Source organism: Scleropages formosus, chromosome 25, assembly GCF_900964775.1.
Source record: "Scleropages formosus chromosome 25, fSclFor1.1, whole genome shotgun sequence".
Classification (NCBI taxonomy): domain Eukaryota; kingdom Metazoa; phylum Chordata; class Actinopteri; order Osteoglossiformes; family Osteoglossidae; genus Scleropages; species Scleropages formosus.
In genome coordinates this window covers 3,247,829-3,263,415 of record NC_041830.1, presented here as the reverse complement: position 1 = coordinate 3,263,415, position 15,587 = coordinate 3,247,829, and the positions used below count along the sequence as shown (strand labels likewise).

The 15,587-nt window shown below is 38.5% G+C and overlaps 1 protein-coding gene across 1 annotated transcript; it reads left to right on the top strand.

Annotated features, from left to right (window-relative positions):
- The first annotated feature begins 1,150 nt into the window (after positions 1-1,150).
- Positions 1,151-14,239, top strand: LOC108928157 (uncharacterized). Its single transcript, XM_018741947.1, has 12 exons — positions 1,151-1,579; positions 3,964-4,063; positions 5,559-5,609; positions 6,599-6,742; positions 7,009-7,095; positions 7,207-7,285; positions 8,629-8,765; positions 10,154-10,300; positions 11,073-11,159; positions 12,445-12,520; positions 13,278-13,354; positions 13,494-14,239. The coding sequence occupies exons 1-12, from the start codon at positions 1,491-1,493 to the stop codon at positions 13,560-13,562; spliced, it is 1,143 nt and encodes a 380-aa protein (XP_018597463.1). The 5' UTR covers positions 1,151-1,490; the 3' UTR covers positions 13,563-14,239.
- The last annotated feature ends 1,348 nt before the right edge of the window (positions 14,240-15,587 follow it).

The following is a 15,587-nucleotide window of genomic DNA, read 5'->3' as shown; positions in this document are numbered from 1 at the left end:
TCTCCATTTACATTTTTTCATTTAGCTAATGCTTCTCTCCAAAGTGAATTAAAATGTTAAGCTACCTACAATTAGTTACCCATTTAGACAGATGGGTAATTTTACTGGAGTAGTTTAGTGTAACTACCTTGCTGTAGTGTTCTACAGGAGGAGCTGACATTTACACTTGGATATTTTGAGTCGGGAAGTAACAGCTCTAACCACAATGCCACCTATTGACACCTGCCTTTCTCACCTGTCTTTTCTCACTGTGACTAAGAGTTTGTCTGAGAGCTACAAACACAATTTTCAGACCAATCTGTACTTATACACACAAGACAAACACTGCTTAAGCAAGGCTTGGGTAAATACTGCTTTTGGGACGCGGTCAACACTGAGCTGCCATTTCAGAACCACAGCTCTGTAATTACTCAGAGAAGATCGGGTAGGATTCCCAGTGTGCAATACCTGTTTATATCTTGGGTCATGTTCGAGACAGCTCTTTATTTTTGATGTTTTGATATTCTTATCCAAAATTAAGAGCCCCATTAAAATTGCTTATAGAAATTATTATTTCATACATTATGAACGAATTGTGTTACACCTTTCAACCAACTTCAGTCCTACTCATTATTACAATTTCTGTTCATCTTTTTTCCCATTTATGCTCGATAGACCTTATTTACTTGAAATGATATCGTTTTGTATGTGTGTGTGTGTGTTGGGGGGGGTGTTCTCCAAAATGAGTCATTTGATCCTCTCTGCTCTATATTATAGTCTCACCTCATTTGCTTCGCTCAGGTCTGACAGCACATGCCAGAAATGCACAAAATGTGAATAAAACATGGAAAATTCAACAAGACTAGCGATCATTAATTGCATGTGTTCAGATGTCAGAGTTGGAGGATGTCATAAAGCTTTATGTTAATCAGATGCAAGAAACTGATTATTATAGATAAAAATTGCAAATGGATCAGATTTGACTGAAACACAACCAGGGTTAAAACACAGTTGCTCTAACACGTGAGATAAAGTACGAGTGTGTTTTCTGTGCATGTAGCTTATCGCTGCGGACTGGTCTCGAGTCTGAGAGCAGTGAAGGAAGTGGAGGTTGTCGCAGCTGCGTCAGCCCTGAGACTTGCAGGAAGGAAGAGAGCAATGCTGTCTCTCGGAAGCACGTCTCGACCATGCGCCCAACCTCTGAGTAGGAGCACCACACACTGGCTCTGGAAAGCCCCTTACGTTCACAGGGGACACCAACCCTCTTCTCAAAGGCTTGATATTCGAAATTGCTTGGATCACAGCAGTAGCAGGGACCTGGAACTCTAAATTGTGCCATATCCTTGAAGATCTTCCCGTTTCATCTGTTGGCCTCACCCTCTCTCCTCCCTCTTCCTACCTCTCCTGCTTGCTCTCTCACTTTACTCCCTCAGTCTTTATTGGGTTCTGTGGAGATAAGCAGCAGGGCAGATGGTCATCAGTCTACAGAGTGGACCCTGAGGGGACAGGCCATGGGCTGCTGCAGCGTGACACAGCGGCATGGCGGGACCGATGAAGTGGGGCCGGATGAGATCGAGTTGCTCGAGATTGATGGCATGGGGTAAGGATCTTGGCAATGGATATAAAGTCAGCAATGGAGGGATCCAGAATTTGGGTTTTTAGGATTGCTGGGTGAAAATGCTGGGTCATAGGAGGTTTAGGCACTTTTGTCATCAGTGAGAATATGCAGGTTAAGACATTCTCAAGTCCACATTGGAAGCCGAACGGTTCCATCGTGGCTGTTGATTCTGCACAAAGACATCTACCATGAGTGCACGTACACTAGTATTTTAGAAGTTCAGAGTGAAAGTTTTGCACAGAGAAATCAAAAACGCTAACAGGATGTGCACTGCGCTTTGTTTTATTTGGTGCTGTTATAGGATGCTGTTGTACAAAGAAACCCACAAACCTGACAGGATGTATTACATTTTGAGCAGTTCTGTTCTGGGTGAGAGCAGTGCACTGAGAAAACCACAATTCCAAAATGATGATGTTAATGCACTGAACAGTTTTTATTATGGGTGGAGGTATTACATATAGAGAAACCCTTTTTAAACAGAGCTTTTGTATTGTTGCTGCAGTTGAATTCTCTTAAATGTGTAGAGAAGCTCATGAAGAGCAGGTGCTTCTGGGTGGAGAGACTGCAGACAGTCCCATTATGAGGACATGGTATGCTTCAAGCAGTTTTCTTCTGGGTCACAGCATAACAAATGAATTCAAAATTTCCAAGAGCAGACACTACGATCGTTTTGCAGCTCTCACAGCTTTGTTTCATACAGTCTTTTCAACAAAGGAAAACCCAAATCTAGAGAGAGAACATGCATGGGTCTGTTTCAGTTTGTGCAGAAAAGAAGAATGAAACCAACCAGTGAGTTTCATTTTTGCTCTTGCCTGTGTGGGAACTGGGATTTCAGTTCTCAGTGACAAACCAACATCAGGTGGTTATATACCAGCCATATCACCATAAAGACCTTTCTGAATGTTGTATATCATATTAAGTGCCTGATAATGTCTTCTCATGTCATATTTTATCTTTTATTTATATATATCAGCAGCTTTGAATGCTTGCGGACTCTGAAGAAGCTCTCTGATTGTAAACATAGGTTGTGTCTCATTAAGAGCAGGGGATAATTCTCAATCAAAACACACTTCACAAATAGACCAAGAGGTAATTAAAGAGATGAAGCCCTTCAGATATCCCTTTGTCTGATCCATTACAGGGGGTTCTCTGATGCAATCCCTTCTTTAGGAGACAAAGAGGATTACTGGGGGTGCAGCTAATCAGGGAGGGGCTCATTGGCTGGTTGTGACAGAGTTGGCGGGGCAGCCAGGTGGCAGGGTCAGACCCCACGCCATTCATAAAAAAAAATTCCCACTTGGTTGCAGTTCTTATATAAACTGACAGTCACATGCAATTCACATAGAAGCACAACTGCATGCTTTTCACATACAATCTTACACTAACATCTGTCTTCAGACACACTGCAAAGGCAGCCCGTCACACAGATTCACATACAGCCTATATACAAATTTAAATTATCAATGCACTTTGCGTATTTGAATTATTTCCATGGCATGCACATTTACATTTATATTTATTTATTTAGCAGACGCTTCTCTCCAAAGAGACTTCCAATGAACTCTGTAGTGTTATCACTACATATGAACCTTCACAAGCTGTGTGTGTGAGTGTGAACCTGGCACATGAAATGACATGCTTCATGTAAGGGAAAATTTGGTCGCATTAGTATGTATTAAAGTAAAGGACAGGGTAGCCACTGGATAATGTTTTTTTCATGTCACATGGTCAGTGTCTGCTACCCAAGGATTGCTTAAAATAATCTACTTATGTCTGATGGCTCCTGTTAGGTGCTGGGGGAACCTGGTTTGCTTAATAGAGTATAAAAAATATATGAAGCAGATTTGACCAAATTAACTGAGAATATACAATCATTCTGGATTTTCCAAGACAAACAGTGAAAATACACTGAAAGGCAGCATTGTACACAGCAGGGGTGTCCAATCATTTCTGGCCCACAATCTAAATCATGAACATGTTAGAAAGTCACATAGGTAAAAAATAAATCACAGTAAGTTACATACTTGCACTTAAATGCCTATTTTGGGAAAATAATACATGTCGTATTTTATTTTGGTGCTGTGTGTGTGTGTGTGATTTGATAGAATTTATAGGAGGTATGAAATATATTAATAATTTCACAAATGTTCTTGCTGGCCACATGCTGAACACCCCAGGTTTACAAGATTGTCATACAGAAGCCAAATATTTATTGCGCTGTTACTCACAGTCTGTGTCTCAGTTGAACAAAGGAAGAAACTTGTTCTCAGTGTTTGAAAATGTTTCACTTTGTTAAATGCTATGCTTAGCCTTTCACAGCTAAGTTCGACTGAGACACAGATGTATGTACTCTTCTATTGTTCCAGAGTGTGGAGCCTGGGAGAGTCCAAGCTGCAAATCAGTGTGAAGAATGGATCAGGAGAGATGCCCCTTCGCTGCCCATCCATGCGGCAGCTCAAACAGGGGGTCAGTGAGCATGCTTAGCATACACAAGCCAGCATACAATAAGAGCCAGCACTCAGGTTTTTTGGAACCCCTTAAACTTCTGTCTCTAAAAAATAAGATACACATCCATATATAAGACAAAAATATTTGTATTTTAGATATAGATACAGGGGGTGCGGTGGCGCAGTGGCTTGGACCGCAGTCCTGCTCTCCAGTGGGTCTGGGGTTCGAGTCCCGCTTGGGGTGCCTTGTGATGGACTGGCGTCCCGTCCTGGGTGTGTCCCCCTCCCCCTCCGGCCTTACGCCCTGTGTTGCTGGGTAGGCTCCGGTTTCCTGTGACCCTGTGAGGGACAAGCGGTTCTGAAAATGTGTGTGTGTGTGTGTGTGTGTGTGTGTGTGTGTGTGTGTGTGTGTGTGTGTGTGTGTACAAGCATATCTTGAAGAAGGGGTAATGTCAAATTTCAGTGCCCCTAAAACCACCCATATATACTTGACACATGAGAACAATACAGGCTGATCTGCTAACATCTGACATGAACACAATGTGGGTTAACAACACAGGATAGTAATAACCACAGGGTTTAGACATAACACTATTGAATATGATAATCTCAGGCACAGGAAGTATACACTGGACATGAAAGCCATGACACAGGTTATGTCTGGTAATTTTTAAAAGTCTTAAAAACTTCTCGTATCTTGTCCACTCACACCACATAGCACGTCTCGGAACCTCTGGATAGTCATACTGCAACAAATTTCCAGTTCCTGCTGGTTACAGCAACAACTCAGTAGAATGATGCCATATTCATAACAGCCTAGAAGGATGTTATTTATAAATTGCTGAACTTCCACCTGGGGATCAGTAAAGTTATCTATCTATCTATCTATCTATCTATCTATCTTTAACAAGTGACTATCCTGTTAGTTTTTCAGAAAAATGCTTGAGACTTGAAAATGTGCTGTCATTTCAGTAATTTTTTAAATAAATTCATTGAATTACTTTTATTTCTGCATGCAAATATAATTACATGGCTTAAAGTTATGGGTGATGATGAGACATACATCTGCAAGAAAAACTTTGTGAACCTTTTGGAATTACCTGGATTTCTACATTAAATACTCATGAAATGTGATATGTGCCTTAGCTTAAACTAATAATGTACAAACAATTACACTTGAGTTATACAGTTATACTGAGAATATAAGATTATACTGAGAATATAAGTGAGAATGTTTTTGCACTATAGCCAAGCTGGTTAGCTTTTAAAGCATTGTGCAACAGAAACAGATATGAGAGACCTGCTCAATGAAATAAAAGAGACTTTCGCTTGCGGAGTACATACCACCATGTTTATCGAGGAGCATGATGTGAATAACTTACTTCGGCTGGAATCAGCATGTGTTAATGAGCAAATATATAGTTAATATGGCTACAATAATGCAAGAGCACAGAATGATGGTAATTGGTAAAGTTGTTTTGTAAAAAAAAGTTCTCCTTATGTCCTGATTACAGAGTGCAGATCCTGTTTCCCCTTTGAAATGCCCGGAAAGTCCTCAGTTACAGGTATTTTTTTCAAAAACTTTGTCTATGGAAAAGTTATTGTGTACAAAGAAGAGGGTAACAACATAATAGAAAATTGTGTCTTGTGAGGGAACTTAAGCGTGTGTTTTTTTTCAGTGTATGTATGTGCCTGTATAGAGGTGTCTCTGTGTTTGTGTGCTAGTGAATTGCATGTGTTTCCCTCATGACAAGTGTCCTTTTATGAGAATTTTGACTTATGAGACAATGTAATTTGCATCATGAAATTTCTGTAATTAACTATAACCTCAGACTTATGAGAAACGTCTTACATTCAGAATTCAAAGCTTTGTGATGTTGATCAACAAGCCTCCTGGCAAACATATCTCTTTTTAATCTATAATAATAACAAGCCTTAATGCAAAAAGTTTTAAGGAAAGAGGAAAAAGCTGAAAAAGCAAATGAAAGTCTTATGTATGGGTTTTGAAGTTGACTGGATAAAATGAATGAATTCTCTTGTAAAGCAATATCATTACGAATGAATTTGCTTGATTTGATTTATTATCAATGTGGCTGATAATTTATTGCAAGTGATTTGTGAATAGCTCAGCAGAGAGTCATTACCAATGTTACAAGTGATTACAATAATTACATTATGAGAATGATACAGTTAGGCAGTTTTAAAATAATGATAACTTTCAAATAGAGAATTTAGCAGCTGCTCCTCAAAGAGCTTTAAAATGTAGATGGAAGAAACTATAAGGGATGCAACTCTAAAGTAATTTTAAAAAAAAAGTGGCTTTTTCAAAAATAACAAAAAAGAAAAGAGAGGAAACAATCAAAAGAAAAAAGCAAGCCATTCATCATTCATAACCACTTGTTTAATGCGTGATTGCAATGGAGCACAGACTTTCCCAGAAGTATGAGCCTGGATGGGATGCCAGTCCATCACAGCAACAGGCAGTCATAATAATGACACCAGTTTACTTAAACATGTCTTTTGTCTGTATGTTTTTCTATGTGTGCTCCTCCAGGCTATTCTCTGGGGTAGGAGCAGGCAGGAACTCCATCACTGGATCTACTCCAGGTCCATCAGGGCCTGGGAGGGACACCCAGCACCTTTTTATGGAGAGATTGTTTGGTCATCCCTCGTCTTCCTCCACAATCAGTACACCCAGGTACACAAAAGTATACAAGAGTATACAAAATCATAGACTATGTACTAGATGTAGGTAAAGGAGGAGTAATTAGTAGGAAACTTTACCAGCTTTACTGGTAAACCAGGAATTTTACTATTACCAGTAAAGTTTACCAGTAGTAAACTACTGAACATGCATTCTAGCTGTATACACAAACATTATTACAAACTTGTAGATTAATAAAGTACTGAATATGCTTTGCACTGAAGATTCTTTCTTACCACTTTGTGCTTCTGTTTCCCCAGGAAAGAAGTGAGCGATACTTAGTCCTTTTTTCTTTCCACTTGCTAATCTTGGCCTTAGACAATACCAGACAGGAATTCATCTATGAGGTATGCATCCAACATGTCCCATTGTGGTGGCAGACTTGGAGTTCCAGTAATTCAAATGGTCGAAAATAATTGGTAGGTTGATCGGCGTTCTCTGCCTGAATTTCTGTGCAGGGCATCCTCCCCCTCTCTGGAACATCAGCACAAGCCCTCTCTCTAGATGCTATCACGGCCAATGCATTTGAGTTAAGTGGTGAGTACTGGAACAAAATGTGTTATTGGAAATTCAGAGTCATAGATGTTCGCAAACACTCACCAGATGCGCCCGGTGCGTCACAGGTGGATGTGTAATCTTTTCACACACACTTTTCTGGGTCAGTTATTTTCTTTACACAATACAGTTGGCACAACTGGTATACCAGGTGAAGTAGCACAGTTCTTCTGATTATGACACGCAATTCAATGGTCAGAGAAGATTCCCCGGCTGATCTGAACAACAGTAATTCAGCGATTTACAAAATTAATTTGTTCCTAAAAACAGTGCAGATACCAAAATTACTGATATAGAAAGCCTATTTAATGGGAAAAATTACAATGTGTTCCCAGACCATTAAAAAAAAACCTGAAAGCAATTTTCCGAAATATTGCAAAAACACTATAATACCTCTATAATTATCAAGCCATGATTTCAGTATGACATAAAACAATTATATTTGCATGTATTTATTTAGCAGTTTTTTCCAAAGCAATGCACATCTCAGAAGCCAATACAGACGTGCATTACACCAACAAATGGCAAGATGTAGACACATGAATCATTTCATGATTATTAAATGTTTAATGAGGTGATTAACTGGCATTTTTCGAGGTAGTACATTTTGAAAACAAATATTTTTTTTTCCTTATCCATTCGACAGCAACAAACTTTCAGTAAAATTTGTACAAAAAAATTAAACTAAGCAAGGCAATATAGAGTTGTGAAATGTTACTGTTCTCACCAAGTGAAGTGATTGTGAGTTTTGGTGGGTGGAGGAGGGAGAAGGCTTGGCAGTTATTCTTGCACTCCAACTGCACAAAGCCAGTATAAGACAGGAAACCAACAGGAAAAAAGTAAACTAGCGCCAGCTGCAGTACATTATTCCCCTTCCACTTCACTCATACGACACACAACTTTCACATTTCTTTATATATATTTATATATAGAAATTTCTTCATCCCGATTTTTACTTCCAGAAATTGAAAATGGCTATCAAAAGCCAAGAGGTGCTGGACTTAAATTTTAGGTAGAGAGGGTTCAAAAATCAAAAGATGCATGTATTTCTTGGAAGAATGATGAAAAAAGACAGTAAGATACAAAATATTTTCCATCATTAAAAAGTGTGAGTAATGTGTTATAGTTGTTTCACCTCATGCTTTGACTCCTGCACCCTTTCTCAGTTAAGCCTTTTGATTCAAGTGGTTCATTTTCTGCATCATAGAGCACATTACACATTGCACATTACGTGGTCTCTTCTTAAGACCATTGATTTGATTTGATTGTTAATGAAAGAGGTTTTAAGCTGCAGTGTAATGCCAATCTCTCCCCACTCCTTGCAGGACCCATGGTGGAATCCAGGGTATTTATCTGCAGAAGCAGTACCGACAGGGTGACATGGCTGGACAGCATCGAGGAGAGGAGGGACCGGGCCCTGAGACTGCAGTTAAGCCCCTCCCATAGTGCCCTGTCCTACCTGGTATGGTATCCCAATGAATTACACAAATTCTGACCAGCACCAGTGCCACCATGGTTAAAGGACTGGGTCTCAGCAGAGATCAGTTCATTGCAAGTTTATTTTGCAGGCAGCATCTACACCACTACACTTAATTTTGATAGTTTATGTTATATATCCAACTATATACTGTATGAAATAGTGTACTATGTCAGATGTATTAAGTAAAAATGCCTACTAAGTAAATAAACATTGGAATAAATCATTATATACACTGAGAAAAACATTATGGTGTGACCAGGAAACGCTGCAGATCAGACACAGCATCACTGATAACTTTCAGACAATAATTTCCTGTTGAGCAAAAACAATAACATTAATGCTACAGATGCTATAAATTTAAGTTCAATAAATAAAGATTAAATTTAAAAGTATTGTATTAGACCTTCTGTCTTTCACAGAGTGGATCTGCAGATCTATTATATGTTTGCAGTATGACAGTATGCGGGAATATTGCATTTTAGAAAACATTTAAGATAAAACTTGTTATTCCAGCAAAATTTTTGTGTACTTCCTGTCACACAGCACCAAAAGGACATGAAACACCAAGCTTCTCTAATATTGTTTTGCTTCCTGTTGTTATTGTTTCATTTTTCGTTAAGTGCTTCTCAAAGAGCAGCTCACATGCCAAATATAAAACCTAAAATGTCGAAAAATTAAAAATGTGCAACTTGATGATTCAACAGAGAAGAGTTTATACTTATTTAAGGTTAAGTCCTGTATATAGTCCAATATAAAGAGCAAGTTAATGCATTCTTTGCTCCAAGTATTTCATTTGTATGATCATTATAAATTTCTAAGATTCATTCTAAGAAGGTTATCACAAAGGTTGACTGTCTTATCATTTCATTTGAAACATGGTGTGAATTAGGGTTAGGGTTAGCTAGTTAATTAAATATTTTTAACTTTCCCACTTCATACTTAAAATTTTTTTTAAGTATTATTATTATTATTATTTTTATTATTATTATTATTAAGAAGAAGAAAATTTATTTGTAATTGCAAATTAAATTTGAAATATGAAGTAACTGTTGCCATAAAAAAACATCATTTTCATTTTCTCGTTTACAGAAGAGAAAGTGTGCCAAACAGCAGAAAGACAGCATGACATGCAACCCATGTATAAAACCTGGAATTAATAAATTAAAAAGAATTTTTAACATCTTAACATCTTAAGAAAATAAATAAGTAATGAATTATTCAAATAAAAACATAGTGGGTGGATATTGGATGAATTTAAGAGTCTAAATTAAAACCTGTTAAAAGTACAGATGGATATTGGCTGTATATTATTGTAATTTGTCTGTTCTGTTGGATGCTAAGGCTTGCTGCCAACCTGTTCTACCAATCAGGTGCCATGTGATGAGAGCTGGAAGAAGGAGGAGCTGAGAAGGTATCTGCTGCGTGCCCCTATCTGGCAATGGGAGGGCACACCCATACAACACATGGGCCCAATAGTCTACCTATCAGTGGCCCACATCCTCAACACACAGAGACAGGTGAGCACTGGCAAGGAGACATGGGGTGAGTGTAGACAGGCACATCTAATCTGCACCATTTCCATGTACGGTCTCAAGCAGACAAGTGTAATAAACAGGGGGTGTCGGTCTACCGCTGATGAAGGTGCCATAACACTTATTCTGTCACCTTCATGCTGGAAAATAGTCAATAGAAAGATTGACGAGAAATCACGTCCTTTTTCTTCCTAGCTCTCCAAGTTGTCCGGTAGTTATTTTTTTTCTCAGCTGAGTTTCTCCCAAAATGGTCCTATATGATAATTAACAGAAACACAGTTAAATTGCATTTATTAAATCAACAGTGGTTTTCTCCAAAGCAGCTTACATTCTAAGGCCTATCATTATTCATATAACAGGACAATTTTAACTACAGCAATTTACAGTAAGCATCATACTCAAGGATATTACAGCAGTAGGCAGGATTTGAACTTACAACCTTTAGAACTTAAAACAGTAGGGCTAACCACTATGCTACCAGCTACCTCTAGAAGCCTATCTAAGCCCCCTTCCCCCCACAAACAAAAATTCAGACTTTTCCCTTACAACTGCCATGCTAAGAAAAAATTGTGGCTGAAACACTAGATAGACCATCGATGTAGAGTTTGTGTGGTGTTGGTAAATGTAATGTAAGGTAACATTAAGAGCATTAGTGTTTGTCATTGTTCAAAGGCTATAACTTATTTGTAATGATTTGCCAATTTTCCTATAAATCTACAATCTATAATGATTCTGTGTGCATTTGTGTGTGCTTCAGACCCCTCAGGAACGCTTGTTAGTGCTTTTCACTGAAGATCTCCTCCTGCTGTCCATTGACAGTCGTCGGGTCAGGATGAAATACGAGGTACAGCCCCCCTTGCAGACACACCCAAGTAAGGGGAGTATCTGAGATGGGAGGGTCAGCATGTGTGATATTCCTCCAAAGGCCAGGGATACAGGACACAAATTTATATTACGCGACAACGTCAAGTGTTTACAAACCTGAGCAATGTCTGATTAAAGACTAAAACAGAGGCCGAAAACAAATGCACAAAATATATAGTATTTAAATTACTGTTTTGTTTCAAAATGATTTAGACAGCTGGTAAATAATTTAAACAATCTACAGGGTAAATTTTAGACTGCCATCTATTACCTTTGATATGAACTGAAATGAGTGTGATTCTTGTTGTCGGCAATCTTCATTTATTTAACAATAACAATTATACATTTACTCATTCAACTGACAATTTTCTCCAAAACAACTTACAGTGTTAATCTATTTACATTGTGTTACTCATACATATAGGAAAGTATTTTTTATTCTACCAGTTTAGGGTAAGAACCTTGTTCAAGAGTACTACAGCTGGGGGTGGGATTCAAACCTGTATGCAGCAAGTGTAGGGTAGCAGCTGTACTGACTCTGTCATCTGCTGCCTGGAAATAACAGTAATAATAATTCTCTCAGATTAAAGCAATCCCTTAGCTCTGCTTCCTTGCCATACAGATGTTCCAATCTACAGTGGACCAAAAGGTGTACAGAAGTAGCTGGGGTATTAGCATTAAATGTAACAATTGTAGGATTTTATATGCGGAGGTACTGTAGTATTAATTATGTGGCAAGATTATATGTATATAAAACTCTCTCTCTCTAGATATATATACAGTATATTATATAGTGTACAGTTTTATATATAAAAATGGAACAAAAAGAAGGAGAAGCAGATTAGAGAAGCTGGCTGCTTCCTTAATATATATATAAAACACTATAGGAAGTGACATTAGAGGCTGATGAAAAAGTCTCACTAACAAATTATGATGTCATCTCTTATGTGGTAATAAAATATATTAAAAAAACTCACCATGGTTATGTGCTTGTTTAAACACAGAGGAGGCACAACAAAAACAGACAACTGATTGCAAGGGTTTAACTTAGAGGCTTTAAAGGCTTCAGTACAGGATACTGTCATCCAACTGCCATAAGCCTATATTTTTCATTTACATATGAGCATATCATTTGTCATCTATGGAGTGTCTGTACAGATAGTGTGCTATTTCCAGGTTAGGGTTTATTGATTTATTTATTTATCTATTTATTTATTTTCTTGGAGGCTGTACAAGTGAACCTCTGGTATTTCCTTCTGATGTAGGGTAGACTACCACGCAACAGCATCAAAGCTCTGGAGAGGTCCGCCTTATCTGGGAGGCTGGAGTTTGAGCTCACAGGTATGTTGACTGACATTACTCACTACACTACCTAACTACACTCTGGTGGCATTCCCTCAAAAGTGCTTGTACTGTTTATAATTTACATGGCCACAAAGAGCACCCCTCGGCACTATTGTTGTTACAACACTTTTTTGGCTGAGACCTTTGTTCAAGGGCACACACAATGTTAGGTTTGTACAACTTGCTGCTTACAGTTGTTCACCAATTGGACCCTACAGGGCTCCCTAGCAAGGCCGGCCTTAGGAATTGTGGGGCCCAGTTGGGACCATTTTGGTTAGGCCTCCTGGACTTTATATTATTTTAAACCAGATATCTTTCTATGGTACCTGATCATTTTTGACAGAACATATTTTTAAAAAACTCTACTTAGAGAAATCTGTCTTGTGCTATTTCTTCTTCCTTATTTTTGGAAGCTGGAGGGAGCCACCCTAGTGCAGGCTTCTGACTGGTTAAATAGGTAGAACGAGCCTAATTTAGGTCCTGTTCACCCAATTAATCCAGAGATAGTACCATGCACAAATGTATTGTAGCATAATCCAAACTGAGCCCACAACCTTCACACTGCAAAAAAAAAAAAAACTGTCCTAACCACTATGTTAAGTGTTTCCAGTATAGCGCACTTTGCACTTGTAGATGGGTTTGTAGTGGTGGTTTTGACCATGGACCAAGTTTTGTAGAGAAAATCTTCTGAGGACGCAGCAAGAGTGTGTTTGGTAGTGTCCGTAACCTCCAACCTATCTTGTGTTTGTTCCAGGTGACCTCATGGACCCTCTGTTAGTGTCTTGCACTTCTCCTGAAGACTACCAGAACTGGGTCTTCCAGCTGCAACAGGTTTGGTTCTTTATTTCTGTCTTACAAAACCTGGATTGACCTTCCACACCATCATCCTTGGCCTCCTGCTCCATGCATTGCCCATTCCCAACACGTTTAGATATGGACAAACTAACACCTCTTGTCTTTCTCCTTGAAGCCTGAGCAGAATGACATGTCCATCACAGAACAACCTCCACCACTAGCACCCAAGAAATGCAGGAGCTGAGGAGGCACAGCCAGAGGGAAAGGCCCACCTACATGTAGGTCAGGTTGGCATGAACATGGCTTGAGCCCAGAACAAGGGCATGCCAAAGGATGAAAGTAATATGTCATTGCTGCTTTTCTGAAAACAAGTTGCTTTCCTTGAAAGTCTTGAAAGGCAGCAGGTGCCCGGTTATAAGCAACTGTGTAGGATTCTGTATAGGCTAGATGGAACTCCCAGAACACTTGAGAGCAAAGCACAGAGGATGATCCACTTGAAGTGAATAAGAAACTTTAGTCCTGTGTTTCAACCATAAGCAACTGGGGATTTTCCAGATATTCATTCTTACCATTGCTTCAGAAGTTCAAAACATGTGCTTTAACTTTACAAAACTTGCAGCAGGTTTTGAATGTACACACCATGTTACAAAATGTGACTTTTTTGTTAGAAAGATAAAACTTTTTTCCCTTAAATGTATCTGATCCATGCAAAAAATATGGTACCCCTGACAAATGTAGAAAACATAATTCTGGCAGGTTTCACTTTGTTGCTAGATAAATTTAACTGCAGTTTGTACATGACTTTGTATTTATTATTGTATATATTGCACATTAATTAACCAAATATGGCCTGCAGTTACATTCTGAATGCATACACATGCAAAGTTTTTAGGCAAATGTATGCCTCAAATAAAAGTGTTGCGCAACAAAAATGAAAGTTTTTGATGTTACTATCAGTTTTTGCATTATTATGAGAAGTTTCTTAAGATCACAAGTGTTAGTGAATACCTGACTGTAAGAAAAATGACAAGTATCTGTGTATTGCCATTGTGTTCACAAAGACTGAGATGCAAAAAACCTTGAGCAAGAGGAGACCTTCTATCTGGGCCTTCATCTTCACCACATTCAACTTCCTCTTGCGTTTTCATGTCTATGTATACCCTACAGGCTGATTCACCCACAGATGACAGTTGTCTCATGGGTAATATGACATCTAACCAAGTAAGAAACCTCTCCAAAAGACATGAACGGTCACACAAATGTTGTAACATGGCAGTGGAAATGAGTTATGGGTAAGCAGACAGAGTACTCAGTATGATATATCTTACCTTGACTGTCAGGGTGGTCTATTAGAATAACTAAGTGTAACAGGATCAAGAGTGACTGAACACTTTTTAATTTTTACTATAAACAACCTTACTAAATGACGCATAATCTTAAAGCAGCTGTCACAGAGCTATTTTAGCAGGTATACATCTCGACGACAGGGACTAAAGTCATGACCGAAAGGTTACACCAGCATATGTACATTACTTGTAGCCTACTAAAACCTTTATAAAAGCACTTAACATATTTGGAAAAAAAACATCTCAGTCATTCTGGATAAAATCCTTTGCCTAAAACAGGTGAGTAACTTGCAAGAGGTGAAACAGACTTGGTATTGAGTTGTGTGTTTCTAGCACCACTTGGTGGCGTCATTGGGGAGGCCAATGGTTCCTATGGTGGAAAGAAACAACTAATTGCACTTAAGAATCACACGTCTGCATCTATGTCTCTCTTTCTGCTAATGTAATGAACACATTGTATTTTCTATGAGATGTCCAACACTTTGGAGAAAAGCGTCTGCTAAATGTATACATGTAAATGTAAATGTAAACTAGTATACATTACACAAGTAGCTGCTTTTTCTTTTATTCAAATGCTTTTAAAAATTACTAAACATAATAAATATATACATGTTTTTTGGACACTTAAAAGATCGGGCAGAAGTTAGTTCAAAAGAGGTGAGTTTTGAGACCCTTCTTAAAGAGAGATTCAGCTGTTCTGAGTGGGAGGGGGGGTTAATTCAATCACATCAGAACCAAAGCCAAAAACCTTTGTGCTTTTAATTTAGGACTTCTTGTGTGTGAGCCACCAAGCAGCCAGGAGAGGAGGAGTGTAACAGTCTGGTTGGGGTTGCTTCAGTCTTCTAATCTTTTACTTCTCGTTTCCTAACTGGTTGGACCAGTGAGGAAAAAATGGTCAGTTAGTTCTATGACTTTTCCAAAAC